A 24,517-nucleotide genomic window follows, 5' to 3' on the forward strand; every position below is an offset into this window, starting at 1 on the left:
TGCGTCTGATGAAGTGGGCATTCACCCACGAAAGCTTATGCTCCAATACTTCTGTTAGTCTTAAAGGTGCCACAGGACCCTCTGTTGCTTTTTAGTCCTGTTTGTTTCTATTAAGCTTTTTTGTTAAATAACAAATTTTGATGAATAAGAGAAGGAAAAGATATTAAGTAGGTTTTCCCCCAGATGTTTGCTGTACATTTCCTTTCATAAGGTGGTCTGGGTGAAGGGTTTAGTGTAAAAAGGGTTCCTGATGAAATAGAAACATTTTTCCCATTTATAAGAGTATTTAGTGTCTTTGATTTGTGTAGCAGTTCTTGTCCCAAAAGACGTGGTGTTGAATTCTGTCAGAATGGTTACATTTTTACTGTGCTTCTGAGAAGACTGTTGAAAATGTGGCTAGATGGCTATATACCGCTGTTAATCCCAAGTTATGAAAGGCAGTGGAAATCCGACCACTGAAAGCAGTTGGCTAAAGCTTGTTACAAATCGCAAACAGCCTGTCTGATTGTGCTAAACTGACTTTCCAGTGAGTCTCCTGTTTGACATAATTTATCAGCCAGAATGACCTGAAGAAAAGCTCTGTGTAGCTCAAAAACTTGTCTTTGGTTGGTCCAGTGAAACATATTACCTCACCCACCTTGTCTTAGCCAAAATGTCTTCATTTGCTCAAGCTTATGAAAGTCAGTTTGTCTTCTTTATTCAGTTTTTATTTTAAAATGCATCTTTTTATATAAGTCCCTGATACTGTGTTAAATAATTTAGTTAGCCCTAATTTCAAGTAATTGTTGAGACATCAAGCGATTAAAAAAAAAATCGTGATTAATCGTGCGATTAATCACACTGTTAATAATAGAATACCATTTATTTAAATATTTTGGATGTTTTCTACACTTTCAAATGTATTGCTTTCAATTATAACATAGAATACTACAGGTACAATGCTCACTTTATATTTATTTTTGATTACAAGTATTTTCATTGTAAAAAAACAAAAGAAATAGTATTTTTCAATTCACCTAACACAAGTACAGTAGCGTAACCTCTTTATCATGAAAGTTTAACTTACAAATGTAGAATTATGTACAAAAAAAACCTGCATGCAAAAATAAAACGTAAAATTTTATAGCCTGCAAGTCAACTCAGTCCTTCTTCTTGGTCAGCCAATCACTCAGACAAACAAGTTTGTTTACCTTTGCAGGAGACAATGCTGCCCTCTTCTTGTTTACAATATCACCTGAAAGTGAGAACAGGCGTTCGCGTGGCACTGTTGTAGCCGGCGTCGCAAGATATTTACGTGCCAGATGCGCTAAAGATTCCTATGTCCCTTCATGCTTCAACCACCATTCCAGGGGACATGCATCCATGCTGATGACTGGTTCTGCTCGATAACAATCCAAAGCGGTGTGGACCGATGCATGTTTATTTTCATCATTGGAGTCAGATGCCACCAGCAGAAGGTTGATTCTTCTTCGAGTGATTGCTCCTGTGTATTCCACAGTAGGTGTGCGTGCTCGCCATGTGAACCGGTGCCGGAAGTTTTTCCCTTAGCAGTACCCGTAGTGGGGGAGCACCGCTGCAACCCCTGGAGTAGCGCCTCTATATCGCGCTATAAGGGGAGCTGTGCACTCCCCCCACCCTCAGTTCCTTCTTGCCGCCAGTGAAGGTAGTCGGAACTTAGTGCTCCAGCTCTGCTGCAGCACTGCAAACCTTAGTAGTACAACTCTTCTTAGTAATCCGAATTTCTAGTTAGTGGCCTGGCTCGGGGCATGCCCCGTGCCCCAGGCTTCAAGTCGTGCGACTCCTGTCGCAGTTCTATGCCCAGAAGCGATCCACATACTCAGTGTCTTCGCTGTCTGGGCGAGACTCACGTAAGTGAGCGTTGTAAAATCTGCCGGTCGTTCAAACCAAGAACGAAACGCGAACGAGATATCCGTCTCCGGGCCTTACTAATGGAGTCGGCATTGGCACCCGTACGTCATCCCGATCCGGCGCGTCTTCAGTGTGCAGCGACGCCCCATCAGCTAGTCGGCACCGCTCCCCCGCTAAGAAGCAAGGGAAGACTCAGCGGTGCCGAGAAAAGGACAGGGGCAAGTCCGCACCTGAGTTGGGCAGCCCACGATCCCCCTCGGGACCCAGACCTCTGACTCGCGCTGAGTGGAGTAGTCCGGTCCCGTCAGTGCGTGTCTCCTCGGCAGTGAGGGTACCATTGACGCCGGAGGCAGCGCAGGCGGCGCGTGATATTCTCGCCCTTCCGGTGCCGAGTGTGCCGCCCGAGATGGGCCCTTGCTCCAGAGGGAAGCCGCCACTGGGAGCTCATCGACCCTCCCCAGTTCGGCATAGCCCCCGCTCCGAGGATGAGGTGCCTACCCATTCTGCGGGGCCATCTCGTAGCCCGCGCCAGACGCCCACGCCGTTCGCTGACTCACCTGAGAGGGAGTCCCTTGGGTCCTCCGCTACCGGGAGGGGTCGCAGGCACCGAGGCAGGAGGCTTCGACGCTCCTCTTCCTACAGGAGTTATAGGAGCAGGTCTCCACGCCATCGGCACCGACGCTCAGACTCGAGTGATCGCTCCGACAGGCGTTGTTCACGAAGCACCCCTCGGCCAGCACTGGCACCTAACCGTCGTAGCCACGGTCACCGTGGTGACTCTGGAAGCAGTACCTCTGATGGGTACAGGTCTTCCTCGTCGAGATCTAAATCTCAAGGCCGGCACCGACGAGGCCGTGGACGTTCCCGTCGCTCGTGTGGCACCGTGTGCACGTCAGCAACGTTGTCCTTGGCACCCAGCCGCCCATCCCCGGGCCGCACCACCCCGCACTATCTAGCGGCTCTGCTAGGTCCCCAAGTGGGTCATTGGCAAGGGGCACCCTGGCATGGACAATGGTGTCAGTGGGCACCTTGGCCCCAACCGCCGGTACCAGCACGACCCCGTTCGGTGGCCGGGGCATCGCAGGTGCATTCAATGTCCCCGCCTCGACACCGGGAGCAGATCCGGTCCCTTCACCGGCACCGGAGGAATCCATTGTGGTGCCACCACCTGCCTTACAGGAAGACTTTAAGGCTCACCAGGAGCTCCTTAGGTGGGTCGCCTCCAATCGCCAGCTCCAGGCTGAGGAGATGGAGGAGCCGTCGGACACGTTGTTCCACGTCTTGTCGTCCTCGGCACCGGGCCGTGTGGCCCTACCTCTCCACCAAGGGGTGGCCAATATCTCCACGTCGCTTTGGCAAACCCCGGCGTCCTTGGCGCCTATTTCAAAAAAGGCAGAGAGGAAGTACTTTGTGCCAGCAAAGGGGCACGAATATTTGTACTGTCACCCGGTACCCAACTCTCTGGTGGTGGAATCGGTAAACCACCGAGAGGGGCATGGCCAACCCGCGCCCACCCCCAAAGATAAAGACGCCAGAAGACTGGATACCTTCGGCAGGAAGGTTTATTCATCCGCGAGCTTCCAGCTCAGGGTGGCTAATCATCAAGCCCTCCTGAGCCTCTATGATTTTAACCTGTGGGGGTCCCTGCCAAAGTTCAAACCTCTTCTTCAGGAAAAGGATAAGGAGGAGTTCAGAGCTTTGATCGACAAAGGCACGGTGGCGGCGAAAGCAGCCCTCCAAGCAGCTTCGGACGTGGCAGATACAGCAGCCCGTTCGATGGCCTCTGCTGTTGCCATGCGCAGGGCGTCATGGCTCTCGCTGTCAGGGCTGTCCGCGGAGTCCCAGTCCCTCATGCAGGACTTGCCTTTCGACAGGAAAGCCCTGTTTGCGGATCAGACTGACACCCATCTACACGGGATGAAGGACTCCTGCACCACCATGCAAACTCTGGGCCTATATGTCCCACCGGCTAAGGACAAACCCAGGCCACAGACCTCGGCTCCTCCAAGTAGGGGCAGATATGAGCCTCCACCTAAGAGGGCGAGGGAGCAGACACGAGCCTCCACCTAAGAGGGCGAGGGAGCAGAGGCGTCGATCCCAGCGCCAGTCCCGCTCGGCCCCGCGACCTGGGCCCTCCAAGGGCAAAAGGCAGGGGAAGAGGCGCTTTTGATTCTTTGCGGGGGGCCACCTGGCCTGTTGCCAGGAGAGCCCCCCAGTTAATAAAGTTTGTGTTCTGCAACCGTTTATCTGCCTTCCGAGTGCAATGGTCCCGTATAACGTCGGACCAGTGGGTCCTCAGCACCATTTCCAGGGGCTAAATGTTGCAGTTCATTTTGCCCCCCCTCCACCACCCCTCGCCCCCGGAAATCCCCGGGGACCTGGAGCACGCCCTTCTTCTGGACCAGGAGGTGACACGCCTCCTCACCCTGGGCGCAGTGGAGAAGGTGCCTCGGGAATTCCAGGGCAGGGGTTTCTACTCCCGGTATTTCCTGATTCCAAAGACAAAAGGCGGGCTCAGGCCCATCCTCGACCTGCGGAGCCTCAACCAGTTTATGGTTCATTACAAGTTCTGCATGGTTTCCCTGGCCTCTATTATTCCATCCCTAGACCCGGGGGATTGGTTCGCAGCCCTGGACCTCCAGGATGCCTATTTCCACATCCATATTTTCGAGGGTCACAGGCACTTCCTCCGCTTCCTGGTAGGGTAGGACCACTACCAGTTTACGGTCCTTCCTTTTGGTCTCTCCACGGCCCCCAGGGTTTTTACCAAATGCATGGCGGTAGTGGCAGCCTACCTCAGGAGGAATGGGCTGCAAATTTTCCCCTACCTGGATGACTGGCTGCTCAAAGGCAAGTCTCGGTCCCAGGTGCAGGCCCAGATGAAATTCCTGCTGGCCACTTGCGAGAGTCTAGGCCTAGTGGTAAATGAGGACAAGTCCACGTTAGTGCCGGTTCAGCACATACACTTCCTAGGAGCGCAGCTGGACTTGGTGGTGACCACGGCCTCTCTTCTCAGGGACAGGTTTGAGACGCTCGAAAGTCTCATAGCCTCGGTCATGTCCTTCCCCGTGACAACGGCAACGGTGTGCCTTCAACTCCTGGGCCACATGGCAGCCCGCACCTTCATGGTGCCACATGCCAGGCTCAGAATGAGGTCCCTCCAACTCTGGCTGGCCTCCCAATATTCCCTGGACCGTACCAGGCCGTTCAGGAAATCCTCGCAGCTGTTCGTGGCATCGGCCGAGCGTATGAGAAGGCAACCAGTCTCCACCCAGCGCCTTTCCCGCTGGATCACCTCGTGCGTACGCACGTGTTACGACTTGGCAGGGGTTCCCCCGCCACCTATCATAAAGGCGCATTCTACGAGAGCGCAGGCCTCGTCAGCCGCCTATGTAGCCCACGTCTCTATCCAGGATATATGTAGGGCTGCCACGTGGTCCTCTGTCCGCACCTTTTCCTTGCACTATGCGATCATCTCCCAAGCACGGGATGACGCCGGGTTTGGTAGGGCGGTACTCTGTCCTGATAACCTTTAAACTCCTACCCACCTCCATCAGATTTAGCTTGGAGTCACCTACTGTGGAATACACAGGAGCAATCACTCGAAGAAGAAAGGACAGTTACCTGTTCCGTAACTGGCATTCTTCGAGATGTGTTGCTCCTGTCTATTCCACACCCCACCCTCCTTTCCCCTCTGTTGGAATTGTCTGGCAAGAAGGAACTGAGGGTGGGGGGAGTGCGCAGCTCCCCTTATAGCACGATATAGAGGCGCTACTCCAGGGGTCGCAGCGGTGCTCCCCCACTATGGGTACTGCTAGGGGAAAAACTTCCGGCACCGGTTCACGTGGCGAGCACGCACACCTACTGTGGAATAGACAGGAGCAACACATCTCGAAGAGCGCCAGTTACAGAACAGGTAACTGTCCTTTTTCTTTTTTGGTGGTTTGGGTTCTGTAGTTTCCGAATTAGAGTGTTGCTCTTTTAAGACGTCTGAAAACCTGCTTCACACCTTGTCCCTCTCAGATTTTGGAAGGCACTTCAGATACTTAAACCTTGGGTCGAGTGCTGTTGCTATCTTTAGAAATCTCACATTGGTACCTTCTTTGCGTTTTGTGAAATCTAAAGTGAAAGTGTTCTTAAAATGAACAACATGTGCTGGGTCGTCATCCGAGACTGCTATAACATGAAATATGTGGTAGAATGTGGGTAAAACCGAGCAGGGGACATATAATTCTCCCCCAAGGAGAGGATTGCCAATCACATATTTAATTAATGCATTATTTTTTTTAATGAGCGTCATCAGCATGGAAACATGTCCTCTGGAATGGTGGCCGAAGCATGAAGGAGCATATGAATGTTTAGCATATCTGGCACGTAAATACCTTGCAGTGCCAGCTACAAAAGGGCCATGCAAATACCTGTTCTCATTTTCTGGTGACATTGTAACTAAGAAGCAGGCAGCATTATCTCCTGTAAATGTAAACAAACTTGTTTGTCTTCGCAATTAGCTGAACAAGAAGTAGGACTGAGTGTTGTGAAGTTTTACATTGTTTTGTTTTTGAGAGCAGTTATGTAACAACAACAAAAAATCTACATTTGTAAGTTGCACTTTCACGATAGAGATTAGACTACAGTACATGTATGAGGTGAATTGAAAAATTCTATTTCTTTAGTTTATCATTTTTACAGTGCAAATAAAAAATAATATACACTTTGATTTCAATTACAACACACAATAGAATCATAGAATATCAGGGTTGGAAGGGACCTCAGGAGGTCATCTAGTCCAACCCCCTGCTCAAAGCAGGACCAATCCCCAGACAGATTTTTGCCCCAGATCCCTAAATGGCTCCCTCAAGGATTGAACTCACAACCCTGGTTTTAGCAGGCCAATGCTCAAACCTCTGAGCTAAACAGTCAAAAATATTTAATAAATTTCAATTGGTATTCTATTGTTTAACAGTGCGATTAAAACTGCGATTAATCCTGATTAATTTTTTTGAGTTAATTGTGTGAGTTAACTGCGATTAATCGACAGCCCTACTTGAAATAGCTATATCTCTGGGCCCCTTGGAACTCTATTATACTCCAGGTTGTAACATTTTTTTATAATGCCATATTTTTGTATATCAGATGCAGTAATTCTCCCCTCTGTTGGAGTCTCTCAGGGCTCCTTTCTTGAATTGACTCTAGTTCATTAAATTCACTTCCCTCCTCAATGTGGAGAGAAATATGCAACAGCTTTTTCCCCCCCAGTTATGAATTCCACAAACTGGGTTTTAGACAAAACAAAAACAAGTTTATTAACTACAAAAGATAAATTTTAAGTGATTATAAGGGATAGCAAACAGATCAAAGCAGATTGCCCACAAATAAAACAAAACGCAATCTAAGATTAATATACTAAAGAAATTGGTTACAAGTAGCAAATTCTCACACTAAATGATGATGTTTTAGGCAGATTACAGAGACTTGCTTTCAGCTTAAAACTCCAGATATTCCTTTCAGAGGCCAAACAACCTCTAGCCTGGGCTCAGCCCTTCTCCCCCCAACCCCCTTCAACTCAGTCTCTGTTTCGCAGGTGTTTCCAGCAGCCTTCTTTCTCAGGTGGGAACAAACCACAATGATGTCACTCCCCTGCCTTAAATAGTTTTTGCATATGGTGAGAATCCTTTGTGTCCAAGTTTGATTCCCCACCCCCGGTCAGTGGAAAAACACTGGTATTCTAAGATGGATTCCAATACCAGATGTCTTGGTGACATGCCTCTCTAGGGCCATAGCAGCCATGATTCGGAGGCTGTTCTCAGCGTCCCCAGGAAGACTTCCCAAGAAGGTGAGATTAGCATCTTCAAAGACCTATTGCTCTCTCTAATGGCTCTTCCTCACAGTGAGCCATTTAGACTGATTGCATTCTGTCTGGTGGGTGTTCCCCCGGTATAAACACACTTGTAATATTACTAACTTCAGATACAGAAATGGTACATGCATACAAATAGGATAATCATATTCAGTAAATCATAACCTTTCCAATGATCTCACATGCCTTATCTTGCACAAAATACATCATAATCATGCCATATTCATATCATAACAATATATCTGTGAAGAATATAGGGGCGTGCACAGGCAGTTCTATGTCAACTTAACTTTTGTCAACCAAACTTTGCAGTGTAAACATAGTATAAAGTTCTCCGATGAACTTCAGTCTACTGCACGTGATCATTGTTGCTTCCAAAATACTATCAGCAGACCAATACTTCTGAAAAGCATCTGTAAGTGATTTAATACTCCCTTCCACAGTATGAAAGCTGGCCATGACTTTCTTTTGAAGGCTTGGGGGAAGAAGGAGGAAGACTAAGACTTGTGTACTGTTGTGACGGGGTCCCCGGGGTGCAACCTGAAACTGGGGTACTGCTGAGCCCTCTGTCTTACCAACCAGGGCTCCCTCTTGCACTGTGATAATGTGACAAATTGCAAATCCCTCCAGGTCTTGCACTCTCACAAACATCCACAGGCGGGGACACACCCAGCTGAGTTACATGAATGCTTTCATGAGCCACCCATGAACCAACAATAGAGAGACTCCAGCCAGTTCCCCAGCCTAGGACTTGGTGCTAGATGTAAACCAATAGAGATACTCATTTTCCAAAATAGAACTTTGCACACAATAAAGAAACAGACAACAAAATTAAAGTGCTAACAAACAAAGCCGAAATCTCATTATAGGCGAGTCTCATCTTACGCTGGGGTTACGTTGCGCTGTCAGCGTGTAAAGCGAAAATTGCGTATAGTCAAAATTACATTGAGTGTAATGGCGGGTGGAATCGCCCGCACTACAGGTACAGTATTAAAATTGTTATTTTTCTCTCTTTTTTTGTTTTGTTTTTTGCCGACCGCGCAAAGCTGAATTCGCGCATGTTAAATGCGCGTAAGATGAGACTCGCCTGTACTTCAAAGCGGGTTGTAAAAGTCTCTGAAAGGAGATGTAGAAACGCGATGGAGCAGCAAACTACTCATGTTTAAGACAATCAAGGAGCAGTGGGACAGAATATATACAATTTTGACAGAAAATGGGGATACTCAGCTCATTGATAGCATTGACCACAATACCTTGAACATCTTAATAGAGTTCCTTTAGCCTTCAAAGAAGTGTCAGATGCACTAGAGCGGTCATCTAGAGCAGTGGTCTCCAAAGTGGTGTGTGCGCAAAAGGATTCTTGGGGGTGCGTGGCAGGAGGAGCGGTGTTGGGTTTTTTTTTTTTTCCCCTTCAGCAGTTCGGGCGGGAGTCCGAGGGGTTTTTTTTTTTCTTTTCTTTGCTTCAGCAAAAATGGTAGAGCTGGTGCGGCAGGGGGTGCGTGCTCAAAATTTTTTTTACTGATGGGGTGCGCGATCAAAAAAGTTTGGAGACCACTGATCTAGAGTAGTCATCGCAGCCCAGTCTCCACTTAGTGCCCATTTGGTACAAAAGGCTGAAAAAGCATCTTCATCCTTCTACCACTGATGAAGATAGTCTAAGTCAAAGCTTTGCAATGTCTCATGGAAAAATTTGAAATTAGACCTATGCATAGAGTAGCGGTTTTCCTACACCTGCGAACGAAGGGGATGAAATGTTTTCACTGAAGAAGAGAGACAGGAAGATTATCAAGAAACCAACAAGCTTGTCTCATTGCATGAAGAAAAATATTGCTGCAATGAATCTTATGCTTCTTTTGTCAGCTACATAGACTACATTACCAAAGGAGAAAAAATTGTCACATAGAGTTTGAGGATTCGAATAACGAGTGTGGAAATGATGATGATGAAGTGTCAAAGTATGTCACCCTGATGCTGACAAAGAATGAAGATGTGCAGCTGCTGGAGTGGTGGAGACAACAGAAGCACAATTTGCCTCTTTTTTCAGTCGAGTTGCACGGTTTGTGCATTCCACCGTCCCTGCATCCAGGGTACCCTCCGAGAGAGCCATCTCAGTCTCTGGTTGCACAGTTAATGAGAATCAAACTTCACTTTAGCCAGGAACTGTGGATGATTTAATGGTTTTACACAGTAATATTTCAAAGAAAATCAACTGTTCCAAGAGACATCTAAGACGAAGTCCCGCAATTCAGGGCTGGTATAAGTCACAAGCTAAACAGGCGCCCAACTTTTTATTTTATAGTTCAGTTTGTGATTTTGAGTATTATTGACTTGAGATGTTTATTTTATTTTTGTATGTAAAATGCTGTTTGTTCTGATGCCTGTTTAAAATAATATAGCAAGTGTGTGCATTTATGAAGCCATATAGTTTCCTTATACAGTATTGATGCATGCATATTGATGCTCCTCCTGAGAGGTACAGTGAGATAGGGCGCTGGTGCATGAGCAGATGCGGATACATATGAAAGTGGGGTGCGGATCGCGGGTCAGATACAAGTTATTTATTGTGGATGCGGATCCAAATTTTTATATTCCCACAGCTCTCTATCTGTAAGAAGACCTCAGTTTCAAGTCTCCTTTTTTAAAAGGTCTTCCCCTCCGCACGGATATTCAGGATAGGTAAACTTTAGCCAGGATGTCTTTTCCTGGGTTGTACAATTTTTCTAGGTGCTTTTAGCTAGTATCGTCTGGTTAGGGAGGCAGCCTCTGCCTGACTGCACCACAAATCATGAGCATGGTTTTCTATGTACACTAATACATACATTCATAACCACACTCTTCATACATATCTCCTAATGACCATTAAGTTTAATACATTACAAGCTTTCATAAAAAATCTTACTCGCCTTTTATAATATAATAAAGTTGTGTATAATCTGTTGATTCAACTGCCTATTCTTTGGGGTCAAACTCCCTATTCTCCCCGTGGTGTGTCTGGGCCCTGATTGTCACAGGCGCAGAGAACCCAGCTGCTGGTGGTGTCCCAAAGCTGCCTGGGCCCATATGCTGCTGGCCTGTTTACTGCAATAGAGCTAATCAAACTCATCCCAGAGTAGCATAGGAAAGTCTCCTGTCACCGGGGAAGAAACAAGGCATCACATAACTAGAAATCTTTGAAAGGATTGCAGAGTATCTCCACGAAAGCTTCATTTAGATCTCTTGAGGATAAAAGGGATGCCCTTATTCAGATAAACAAAGTACGCTTCCTCCCCCTCCCCCCCGTCTAGCCTAGTAAACCAAAGAATTGAAAAGTGGACACTGAGTCTACTTTCTGACACTAATCTGATGTGGACTGTGTAATCAGATTGCCTTTCTAATTTCTTTGAATTTATTCCCTAATGTTTTATTTTCTGACATTATACTACTAAAGTAAGCAATCAAAAGTCAATGCCTTTGTTCTGTAAATCCGCGGATGAGATGGGCACCATTTTAAAATGGGGAATGATGGTGGAAGCGGGTTTAGGTAGGAAGATGAGGTTTTGGGTAACAAAAGGCAAAAAAATTATTATAAATTGCATGTATGTGCTTAACGAGCTCCCTTCCCCTTCATCAGCAAGCTTATCTGCATTCACTTGGTGGGACTGGTTTGAAACCGCTGCTGTGTTTCCCACCTCCAATTATCAGTAACCAGTTTGCTTAAAAATTATTGAAAACTGAGCTCCGTATGTAATGCTCCTCTAGGTATTACACAGTTTTGTAGTATTTGGAATATAAATGTCTGATTCTGAACCTTCGTTTGATACCAGAATGATGTCAAAGAGCTGTTTTGCTCCATGATTGTGCGTTTAGTTCTAACCAAATTTCTGTGACTTCAACAAGAATACAGTACTTTAGGGACTTGACTCTCTCCTGGTGCTGTTCTGTATAAACAAATATGGAACTGTAAAACTGCACAGTGTGAGGTTAGATAGGATAAACAAGGTTTTTTCTTACTGGAAATAGACACAGGGATAGTGTCTGGTTATACATCCAGCCAGAGTCTGCAAGAAATAATTTTAGTTTCTCAGAAGTTGAAGAAGCAGTACAAGTTTGGGGATGGGAGGAGTAATGCAGCAGAGAATGCGTCTATAGTGTTTATTTTTTAGAACTCTGTAAACAGCAGTTGCATTACATCCTGCTAAACCTTGATCTTTTTTCAGCATTTTAAACAGTGTAACAAAGAAAAAGTTGCAAGATAAGGTACACCGGTTTTCACTTGCTAATTCGTCATGACTAGAAAGTATTTTTATTTTTTTTATATTAAAACTTTGTCAATTTTATTTTAATTTTTAAATATTTAAAGTGAAAGCTTGAAATGTTAATGCAATTTTAGATATGTTGTATTTGGTAGCAGCCACACTTTAAAAAAGAATGTTCCAGTAACACAGTTGTTGTAGACTTCACACTATATAGCAGGGGTGGGCAGACTACGCCCGAGGCCCGCATCTGGCCCGCCAGCCATTTTAATCCAGCCCTTGAGCCACCGCTGGGGAGCGGGATCTGGGGCTTGCTCCTCTCTGGCACTTCAGCCAGGGAGCAGGGTTGGGGGCCGCTCCACGCAGCTCCTGGAAGCAGCGACATGTCCCCCCTCCGGCTCCTACACATAGGGGCAGCCAGGGGGCTCCACTCTGCACGCTACCCCCACCCCAAGCACCGCCCCCTGCAGCTCCCGTTGGCCGGGAACCATGGCTTGAGGTAAGCGTTGCCCGTAGCCTGCACCCTGAGCCACCCCCACCCCAGCCCCAACCCCCTGCCCCAGTCCTGATCCCCCTCCTGCCCACCAAACTCCTCAGTCCCAGACTGGAGCACCCTCCTACACCCCAAACCCCTCATCGCCTGCACCCCCAGCCGGAACCCTCCCTCTGCCCCACCCCAGCCTGGAGCCTGCACCCCCAGCCAGAGCCCTCACCCCCTCCCATACCCCAACCCCAATTTCATGAGCATTCATGGCCCACCATACAATTTCTATACCCAGATGTGGCCCCCGGGCCAAAAAGTTTGCCCACCCCTGCTATATAGTATATAATCTTACTACAGTAGAACCTCAAAGTTACGAACACTTTGGGAATGGAGGTTGTTCGTAACTCTGAAATGTTCGTAACTGAACAAAATGTTATGGTGGTTCTTTCAAAAGTTTACAACTGAACATTGACTTAATACAGCTTTGAAACTTTACTATGCAGAAGAAAAATGTTGCTTTCCCTTTATTTTTTTTAGTAGTTTAGGTTTAACACAGTGCTGTATTTGCTTTTTTTGTGTGTGTCTCTGCTGCTGCCTGATTGTGTACTTCTAGTTCCAAATGAGGTGTGTGGTTGATCGGTCAGTTCGTAACTGGTGTTCATAACTCTGAGGTTCTACTGCAGTATATTAAAAATATAACATTTGTGAATCTTATAAGACTTTAAGAAGGACATTTTATAGTATAAATTACTTGTAAATATCAGCTTATCTAGCAATGACAAGACATCAAACTGTGGAATCTAGAGTATAGATTAGGCCTTGATTTAGTTTAAATATTATTGGTCAGATTTTCAGAAGTGCTGAGCATCCACAAATCCCATTGAAGTTAATGTAAGCTGCTAGTGCTCAGTACCTTTGAAAATCAGACCATATCACTTTGTAGTAATGTAAACTTGTAGTTAAGGTTGCAGTTCAACTTTTATTGTATCCACTTATGTCCATTCATAACTGTCTCAGATTTTCTTTTTGCCTTGGAACTGAAACTTTCCACTCTAGGAATGAAATCCTGGCTCCATTTAAGAGAGTTTTGCTATTGATTTCAGTGGAGCCTAAACTGAACTCAAGCCAGGTCTCAGCTCAAAAGTGAATGTTTTTGGGACGTTTACACACAACATATTCAATACTTTCTCCATTTAAAAATAGGCTTTCTACATACACTTACCTCAAACAGCAGAACTTTAAAGCTTACCTTCATACATGGTTAGCCCTCAGTGAAGAAATCTATGAGGGCAAGGCTAGCTTTTATGGGGGAGGAGGAAAGGTTTAGGAACAACTTTCAAATGAGAAAATAGGAATTAAAAATCGGTGTATGCATGCAACACCCTTTTTTTTTTTAACTGCAAGTTTTTAGTTATGTTATTGCCTGAAGTACTGTGGAGTTATACAGTTTCATAGTGGTTAAATTCATAATTCTATAGTATCAAAATGATATTTTCCCTCTAAATTCAGAATAGTGTAGTTTAAATTCTCTGGCATCACAGAAAAACACAATTGCATAACTTCATAAGCAGAATTTTTGTTTATCTGTTGCAGCTGTTGTAGGTCTTGCAGTTTATAGAGTTTATATAATAGAATTCTAAACTTCATATTATAGTTAGCTATAATGTTTTTAAAATCTAATGTAATTAAATTCAAATATCTACATTAATGCAACTTAAAGTTGTAAACGTCAAATATTAAAGTCAGGAAATTCGAAAGTTCAGGATCTCAGAGCAATATTAATGTAGTCACATTTTGCATATAGGGAGGTGTTTTGAATTAAGGCTTTTAAGTTAATTTATTTAATAAGTATTATGTGCAGTTTGGGTCAGTTAAGATTTTTATAGCAATGTTAACTTTTGCATTTCCTAACTTACAAAGTTGCTGTAAGTATGATATTTGCTTTGATGTAGTTTTTAATGTATTTAATTTTTTCATTTCATATATGAAACATACTTGCTTTAACTGCCTTTTTATGTGTTTTAAAACTAGGTGAATTTTCTTTTTCAGGTAAGCTTCTGGGTCGTTAGAGAGATTCTTCATGCACAAACTTTAAAAATAAGAGCTGAAGTTTTGAGCCACTATATTAAAACTGCTAAGGTAAGACTTTATTTGTTTTGGGACTTGATATGCTGTAACTTTTATATGCGAGTTCACCCTTTCAAAAATGCATGTGGATAAATATTTGTTTAACACTCCATTTGGCTGCAGTGGTGTCTGTTAACATGTGGTAGTGTTTGGCCTCATCAGTGTGACAACATCAGCAGAAAGGGTGACAGACCAAAGCTCCAGAACTGGAGTTATATGCCTAAAGAAAAATTTACTTGGTTTAAGAAAATGCTTTCAGATGCTGTATTTCAAATAATTTACTAATTAATTTTTACTAATTTTAATGTTTACTAATTTTATTTTTCTATCAGTATAATTTATTTCCCGTTTTGTTGGATAATCTGAATTAAGCACCTGTCGCTATTTGCAGGCTCTGAATATTTTACTTTGCTCTGGCTGCTGTTCTTTAAAATACATTGTTTATTTTTGCTGCTTGGAAGGAAAGGGCCTGAGACCTCTTTTCTTCTAGTAATAATGTTATGGCTAATATCAATCTGTCTGGTATGAAATACTTTCTTTTGGGTGTAATACAATTTCAAAAATATTTTTTTGAGTAAAGGTGTAGTAGATCAAGCAGCCGCTAGCCATGTTTCCCTCATCTCATATTAATGTTGTCTGTTCCAATACATTAGCTAATCATCCATGTACAAATCCTGTTGTTACTTGTGTGAATACTCTTCCATTGTGCAACCTCTGCATGGGGCTGAGTTCCCTGCGAAGCTCTAGACAGCTCCCTACAAAGTACTATGAAATGTTTTGAGGGCAAGATAGAAGATCTCCTATTCTCTTCCCTGTCTCTCTGCTTCATGGTTTCTTATAGCACCTATCACTATAATATCTAGGTGATGGAAGCTATCCCAAGCATTAGGTTCCCACATTTTCCCCCATAGATCTTAGCATCCATCTGGAAAAAAATCAGAGGGGGGGGACACAGGGTTTTAGAATTCTACTTGTTTAGAATTCAAACCCTTGTATGTCTCTTAACAGTGTTACTGGGGTTGAAGTGATGTAGGTTTTTTGTCAGTTAAAACTTGTCAGAGTTGTGTGCAAGTGGGTTTGGGCATGCCTTTTCTATTCAGGTCCTTATATAGTCTTCATCACTATTTAATGCCTTAAATTTTGCCCTGAAAAATAAGATTAGGAGAAAGAAAAGGGATAAAACCTCTAGGATCTATTTTAACTGAAATTTTATTAAAAAGTAGTAACATTAAAAAGATTTTGTTCTGTTCCTGACTGCACTCTTTAACAGAAATATATGGCTAGAATCACTCCCCTGTTTACATCTGGAGAAACTGTCATAGAACTAGGCAAAGGTCCTCAAAGGTCAACCAGGAGTTGGGGAGGTTATGGCAGGAGATCAGTAATAGTACAGAAGTTTGGAATGGCTGATTGAAAAAAGGACCTGGTCAGGGGATGTTAGGTGTGCACACATTCAGCACCAACTTGAAGCTGATTTGGCTCCAGTACTCCTATATCTTTCCCATTGGGTAATTAAAGCTTCTCTTTTCTGATGGAAATCCCTAAGGGAGGGGCAATGGTGGAAACTCCACCTGACCTTCCTGTAAGTGAATTTGCTTGGGTGGATGGTAAAAGGGACCTCATTAGCTAGGAGGGATTCAATTTATACCCTGTTCTGTCTTCAGAAAATCTTGCCCAGTTAACACTTGTAAATACCATAACTGAACTGCCACTTATTTTCAATTCGTTGTTGTATTACAGCCACTGACACACAGCCTGAAATACTGTATGCAATATTCTGCCAAGATCTCCCTCTCTGAAATGTCTGCAGTTTTGAGATAATTGTGGAAGCCCACTACATTTTATCATTCGCTTTAGCCATGGAATTGAGATTTGTGTTTAATAGTAAAACGCACAAAATTTACTGAAAATAGTTCTTGAGTCTTTAATCTGTTATAACACATTAACCCTGAGCTAAATGTTAGCTTCAGGAAGCGTGCTTATTCTAAAGCACCTTCTATTACCAGGCATGTAATGCACCTTTGTCAGCTTTGTGGAAAGTACTTACTGGTACTTTTACCTGCCTGCCAATATTCATAACTCCAGCATTTTTATTAGCACGCAATTCCCTGTTGTTGGTTGTGAAGTGACTCAAATTATATTCTAATCCCTGGAAAACTCTGCAGATTTCTCCACTCAAATCAGGAAGAATCTTGTGTTGTTGATACTTAGTGTGTCACCCTCATTGCAAGGAAATATAACTAAATTCTAACCATCACACTTATTCACCTCATACAATATAGTTTGATTTCTGATACATTAAAGGAAACATCAAAACACAGATTCTGCTAATATGTTCTCCATCCTGTACTTTCATAACACAGGAATTCTACTTAGTGTCTGACTACATCACTGGAACTAGAATGTGGTTTCTGAACTTGTGAACACAAGACGCTTTTGTATTTCCTAACTTTTCTTCTGTTTAGACCCAAATTCATTTCTGTTCTTTGTACATTTGGTATTATCTTTTATTGTAAATTGTTTTCGTCACAAGTTTAATGAAACGGAGGTTATAGAAAATATATGATAACACTAATCCCACATTATCTAAACTGTTCTATTTTTCAAAAGTTGTCCATTTTGCACTTGCAGAGTTTGAGACACATGGAAGTTCTTTCAGAGATGTTGAGAAAATTTACACACATCGTTTGGTCAATAATAGTTTTTTTTGTCTACACAGATTCCCACTCTTGGGGTTATTCTTGCCTTTTAAAATGCAAGCCTGAAGCACTTCAACTGTCTGTTCAAGTCAGTTCATGAGTTTAAGGAGTCAAATGTTTTCAAGTGAGGCTATATCAGATACATACACCAGAAACAATCATTTTAAGGTTTAGTTTTGCATCTTATCAGTTTAAACTGAGGTCCTCTCAACATCCTCCTTACTTCAGGCATGCAGAAAAGCCAACACTAGAGAGAGAAACATACTCCATCTGTAGCTGCTGAGTCTGTGGCCCTATTGGCATCAAATCAGCAATTTTGATGGGATGCCTGGGAGCCTTAGTTTCTGTAGAAAATACAGAAAATACCCTCCACCCTGGTTCCCATTTGAGGACTGTTTCTCTTAATGTTCTGTGACATGAAGTGGAAAATACATTAGACCAGTGAGTACTAATAATAATCCAGAAACGATTTTCAATCCTATTCCGCTCCATCATTGTTGTTCATTATTTACATTACCGTAGCAGTACTCATGCACCAGTACCCTATTGTGCTAGGGACTACAGAAACAGACTGAAAAGAGAGTCCCTGCCTCTAAAGTGTTTATAATCTAAGTCGAAGACAGTAACAACAGATGGATACATATAGATGGAGGAGTGGAAGGAAACAGTGAGACAGTATTCGTCCGCATGAAGGCAGTGGCCTAACCATTGTCAAGCTTTTTTGTTGGCATCATAACAAAGGAGAGTTTTCTTTAAGAGGGATTTGAAGGAGGAAAATGAGGTAGCTTTGCAGATGGTTTATGGGGAGCTCCTCCCAAGCATGAGGGGTAGCATGGGAGAAAGCACAATGATGCTAATTTGAAAATCTAACAAGTGGGTGACGGACACTGACATAGTTGCCTGGTCAGAGGAAGGGGCTGACACTTCAACAGTGAATGGGAGATGGTACGTAGGGTGGAGAGGGCCTTAGAAGTGAGAACAAGCAGTTCATATTTAATGTGATCGAGAAGGTGGAGCCTGTGGAGGGATGCAAAGAGAGAGTTACCATGATCAAAGCAGTGGGCAAGGAGAATGATCTTTGCAGCAAGATTCTGAATGGATATGAGGGAGGCAAAATTACATTTATCAGGGCCAGAGAAAGATATTGTAGTAATCAAGATGAGAACCAGGACAAGAAATTTTGCTGTGTGGATTGACTAGGATAGGCTGTATCTTAGAGATGTCTTGCAGAAAGAATGTAGAAAATATAGATATATCTTGATGTGAGGACATAGAGACATCAGAGTCAAAGATGACACCCATGTTACAGGCCTGAGTGACAGGCAGAATGGTGGTGGTGTCCACAGTGATCAAGAAAAGAGGTAGGGGAGAGGACTTGTGGGCAGAAAGATTAAGAGCGCCATTTGACTTATGTAGAGCTTGACTGACAGGCAGACCTCCATGAGGAAATAGCAGAACGTGATGCCAAGATTTTAGCTTGGGTAGAAGGAGACAGGTCTGTAGTAAAGAGCACTCCATGTTGCCTGCCTTTTCCTAATGCCTTTTCAGTGATCTTGTTCACAAGAAAGCTATTGTGATCCTAGGATGTGTAAACAGAGGAATTTTGAGTAGGGGTAGAGAGGTTTGGAGCTCTATATTTGGCACTGGTGCGACTGCTGCTGGAAAACTATGTCCAGTTTTGGTGCCCATAATTCAAGAAAGATGTTGATAAATTGTAAAGGGTTCAGAGAAGAGCGCCGAGAATGATTAAAGGATTAGAAAACATGCCTTTATAGCAGGGGTGGGCAACCTATGGCACACGTGCCAAAGGTGGCACGCGAGCTGATTTTCAGTGGCACTCACACTGCCCGGGTCCTGGCCACCGGTCTGGGGGGGCTCTGCATTTTAATTTGATTTTAAATGAAGCTTCTTAAACATTTTACAAACCTTATTTACTTTACATACAAAAATAGTTTAGTTATATATTATAGACTTATAGAAAGAGACCTTCTAAAAACGTTACAATGTATAAATTAGAGTGAATAAATGAAGACTCGGCACACCACTTCTCAAAGGTTGCCGACCCCTGCTTTATAGTGATATAGACCCAAAGAGCTCAAACTATTTAGCTTAACAAAGAGAAGATTAAGGAGTGACTTGATTACAGTCCGTAAGTATCTAAATGGGAAACAAATATTTAATAATGGACTCTTCTGTCCAGCAGAGAAAAGTATAACAGGGTTCAATGGCTGGAAATAAAAGCTAGACAAATTCAGACTGGAAATAAGGTGTACATTTTTAACAGTGATGTTAATTAACCACTGGAATAATTTACCAATGATCATGGTGGATTCTCCATCATTGATAATTTTCAGATCAAGATTGGATGCTTTTCTCAAAGATCTGTTCTAGAAATTTTTGGCGAAGTTCTATGGCCTGTATCATACAGGTCAGACTAGATGGTCACAATAGTCTCTTCTGGCCTTGGAATCTATGACTCTAACCTCCCCTGCTAGGAAGTGCAATTTAGGTAAAGATACTGGCAGATTAACTATTTAGCTGAAACTCAGACCATTTTTAGGAGAATGTTAGGGTGCGGACACATTGCCAGTTTGTCCTTATGAACCATCACATAATGTGGATCAGCCCTCTTAGCTCACTGTCTCTTGTTCCTGAAGTGTTTGCCATCAGAAACACTGTCTCCTGGAAAAATGGTTTGGAGAATATTCTGAAAGAGGTTAGTGTGGTGGTCTGTAGGTTGTGAGCACCAAGTTCTGTCTCGCAAAGATGGAGGTTCAACAACAAGCCGAAAAATGTTTCTGAATTTCTTCAGTGTGGCATATGCAATGACTAAAGGAGTGATTTTTACAAAGGCACAAAAGACAAGTGAGCACCAGCTGCCATTTGTGCTTTTGAAAATCTCTGCTAAATGTCCCTGTACTGGGGAACAGTGAGTTGAAAAAACGGAGGGGAACTTCAGCTGTAGTCAGTCACCCTGGAGTTCTTGAGACTTAATCAGGTTGGCTGACTCAGGAGCTACACCTTTCTTCCATTTCAGAAAGTAACTTTATCTTGTACAAGCTTTGGAGATCTCTAGCGGGATCTGATGAACCTCTTCAGAGTAGGCTGTGCATGAAATTGGAAAAGTGTCATAATCTCAAGTGCTAGACTCAAGTCCTGTTGACCTGACACTCTTGGGATCAAAAGGTCCTGAAGAATTGAGGCTAGAATTTTCAAAGACGCCTACGGGAGTTAAGCGTCTAGCTCCTATTTCAATTTCAATGGGGACTGGGCACATAACTCCTTTAGGTGCCTTTTGAAAATCCCAGCCTGAAAGTATTATCAAAGTTTAATTCCAGAAGATCCAAATACCAAGTTGGAATTATCAATATTTACATAAGTTTTAGCCTGTTATATCTTCATTATAACCTCTGGGATCAATAATTTCAGAGGAAAATTTAAACAAAAGTTTTGACCCCAGTCCACATAAACCAAGACTCCTGGCACTTCAGAACAGAATAACACTTATTAATTGTAATATAGAAGTTTTATTTGAGGCTTTTGCCACCACAGGAATATTGACTTCATAGCAGCATTTTTTAATGTGTGTTTGATTCTGATCATCTGATAAGATTAGTTTTCCCCCCAAAATTTTCTTGTTTAATCTATTCTATCTTGTATTTAGCTGTGACATTTAGTACCTTTCCCAGACCTGAAGAATAACTTTGTGTATCTCAAAAGCTTTTCTTTCACCAACAGAAGTTGGTCCAATAAAAGATTTTACTTCACCCACCTTTTGTCTCTGTCATGGGACCAACAAGGCTACAACAAAACTGCAAACAATTACCAAAATGTCTGTTTTGCAGTCTAGTTTTTTAGATCACACCTCTTATGGATAAAGGGTTATATTTCTTACGTAGTTTTGTTTTTCCTGAACCCATACTATTAGCTATGATCTCATTAGCTAAGAAGAATTGGGCTTGATTGATATTTTGGTAGGAGACCTCTAAGGTTGTGACAGATTTCACTTACTAATCTACCTGAGGCGTCAGGTGATCAGGCTGAGGCCACAGGATCGTTTGGGGAGGAGATGACGAAACACACCAAGAGTTTAAAATTTAAAGCTTTATTAATAAAAGAATAAAATACCAGCGGAGAGTGATGGGTGCTCCCCACGCCACTCAGAGGAAGGAAGAAAGCGTTAGTGCTCTAAGCTGTAACCCACTTTCATACTCACTTAGTTCTCCTCTTCTCACGGCTGTGGAGCTGTAGATTTCTTGTCTAGCCCATGACCTTGGTCCGGGGCCAGCGTCTTATCTCCACACAGAGCTAGCTGAAGTGCCGAGTTAACCCGTTCTCTGCTCTCTTTCTTCTTTCCCCCTCTTGGCCTCTTGCACCCTGCAAGGAATCTTCCATTCCATATTCACACCTTTGGCTCTCCCCCGAAATGCCTTGCGTTGCTTGCAACCGCGTTAGCAACATACAATGCTGATTTGCCTCCCCATGGGACCCCTGAGGGCCTGTGACAAAGTAAGCTTAGAGTCCTGCAAGAAGCAGTATTTCAGCAGGTGACATTCTAACCCATTAGTCAGCACTTAACCAATGCTTCAGCATGCTGCTGAATATTGGGATAAAGTACTGTTGGAGGTATTTATCTTTTGAATGAGACATAAAATTACAGTTTTAAATTTAACACTTGTGACTAAACACCTGGGGAAGTTTTTGCAAGAGTAGTGGTGTTTGTGCTGGCCGTGTTTATTATTACTATTACTTTCTGCTTACCTTACATTCCTTCTAATTTCAGTTAGATATTGTATTATTCTTTTCTTGTAACACTGTTTGCATAGTGCTTGTATGGACTATCAGTTATTGAGTTTTACCCAAGAGAAAGCTGCATCTCAGTGGTGGAAGAAGGGTTCTGATTATATATAAACATAATCTTATAAAGTACTTTAGTTTCTCGAACAGCTTAATGGGACTAAATTGGGGGCCCCAGATAATCTTCATCCAAGAATATTAAAGGAACTGGCACATGAAATTGCAAGCCCACTAGCAAGAATTTTTAATGAATCAGTAAACTCAGGGGTTGTACCGTACGACTGGAGAATTGCTAACATAGTTCCTATTTTTAAGAAAGGAAAAAAGGTGATCCGAGTAACTATAGGCTTGTTAGTTTGACATCTGTAGTATGCAAGGTCTTGGGAAAAATTTTGAAGGAGAAAGTAGTTAAGGACATTGAGGTCAATGGTAATTGGGACAAAATACAACATGGTTTTACAAAAGGTAAATCGTGCCAAACCAACCCGATCTCCTTCTTTGAGAAGGTAACAGATTTTTTAGACAAAGGAAACGCAGTGGATCTAATTTACCTCGATTTCAGTAAGGCATTTGATATGGTTCCACATGGGGAATTATTAGCTAAATTGGAAAAGATGGGGATCAATATGAAAATTGAAAGGTGGATAAGGAACTGGTTAAAGGGGAGACTACAACGGGTCATACTGAAAGGTGAACTGTCAGGCTGGAAGGAGGTTACTAGTGGAGTTCCTCAGGGATCGGTTTTGGGACCAATCTTTTTATTACTGACCTTGGCATAAAAAGTGGGAATGTGCTAATAAAGTTTGTGGATGACACAAAGCTGGGAGGTATTGCTAATACAGAGCAGGACCGGGATATCATACAGGAAGATCTGGATGACCTTGTAAACTGGAGTAATAGTAATAGGATGAAATTTAATAGTGAAAAGTGCAAGGTCATGCATTTAGGGATTAATAACAAGAATTTTGGTTATAAATTGGGGACACATCAGTTGAAAGTAACAGAGGAGGAGAAGGACCTCGGAGTATTGGTTGATCACAGGATGACTATGAGCCGCCAACGTGATATGGCCGTTAAAAAAGCTAATGTGGTCTTGGGATGCATCAGGCGAGGTATTTCCAGTAGAGATAAATAGGTGTTAGTACCATTATACAAGGCACTGGTGAGACCTCATCTGGAATATTGTGTGCAGTTCTGGTCTCCCATGTTTAAGAAGGATGAATTCAAACTGGAACAGGTACAAAGAAGGGCTACTAGGATGATCTGAGGAATGGATCTTATGAAAGGAGACTCAAAGAGCTTGGCTTGGTTAGCCTAACCAAAAGAAGGCTGAGGGGAGATATGATTGCTCTTTATAAATATATCAGAGGGATAAATATCAGGGAGGGAGAGGAATTATTTAAGCTTAGTACCAATGTGGACACAAGAACAAATGGATATAAACTGGACATTAGGAAATTTAGACTTGAAATTAGATGAAGGTTTCTAACCATTAGAGGAGTGAAGTTCTGGAACAGCCTTCCAAGGGGAGTAGTGGGGGCAAAAGACATATCTGGCTTCAAGACTAAGCTTGATAAGTTTATGGAGGGGATGGTATGATGGGATAGCCTAATTTTAGCAATTAATTGATCTTTGATTATTAGCAGGTAAATATGCCCAATGGTCTGTGATGGGATGTTAGATGGGGTGGGATCTGAGTCACTACAGAGAATTCTTTCGTGGGTGCTGGCTGGTGAGTCTTGCCCACATGCTCAGGGTTTAACTGATCGCCGTATTTGGGGTCGGGAAGGAATTTTCCTCCAGGGCAGATTGGCAGAGGCCCTGGAGGTTTTTCGCCTTCCTCTGCAGCGTGGGGCATGGGTCACTTGCTGGAGGATTCTCTGCACCTTGAGGTCTTTAAACCACGATTTGAGGATTTCAATAACTCAGGCATAGGTTAGGGGTTTGTTACAGGAGTGGGTGGGTGAGATTCTGTGGCCTGCGTTGTGCAGGAGGTCAGACTAGATGATCATAATGGTCCCTTCTGACCTTAAAGTCTATGAGTCTATAAGTCTCTCATCCAGACAGATTCTATTTAGTGACTTATGGTGTTTAAACTCTCTAGTTTGCAACAGACAAATATTTTTGTTGCATGCATATTTTTATTTTTGGTTTAAAAATTATTTGTGCTTAATGGCAATAAAAACTTAATTAGCATTACATGTGCAATTTTGGATGGGAATCTTTTTCTTTATTGGATAGTGCTAGGAATACATAATAACATGGGAAAATCAGGAATCTTTATAATAGAACAAACAAATGAATTTCAACTAATCACATACTATGTAAATCATACTTTCATTTACATAAATGCAAATTTAATTTGAGCTGTATTATTGAACGTTCAATATAATATTGAAAAGTATTGTGTGTGTGTGTGTGTGTGTGTGTGTGTGTGTGTGTGTGTGTGTGT

At 42.9% G+C, this 24,517-nt stretch overlaps 1 protein-coding gene across 6 annotated transcripts in view; it reads left to right on the top strand.

Annotated features, from left to right (window-relative positions):
* Positions 1-24,517, top strand: part of LOC112105868 (ras-specific guanine nucleotide-releasing factor RalGPS1) — a 294,309-nt gene that overhangs the window by 98,617 nt on the left and 171,175 nt on the right. For all 6 annotated transcript variants that reach the window (XM_026655681.1, XM_026655680.1, XM_029912319.1 and 3 more), the window contains one exon: positions 14,492-14,581. In XM_026655681.1, coding sequence (XP_026511466.1) covers positions 14,492-14,581 — 90 coding nt within the window. The remainder of the gene's footprint in view (positions 1-14,491; positions 14,582-24,517) is intronic.

This window comes from Terrapene carolina, unplaced genomic scaffold (assembly GCF_002925995.2).
Source record: "Terrapene carolina triunguis isolate 2854851 unplaced genomic scaffold, T_m_triunguis-2.0 Scaffold210, whole genome shotgun sequence".
Lineage (NCBI taxonomy): Eukaryota > Metazoa > Chordata > Testudines > Emydidae > Terrapene > Terrapene triunguis.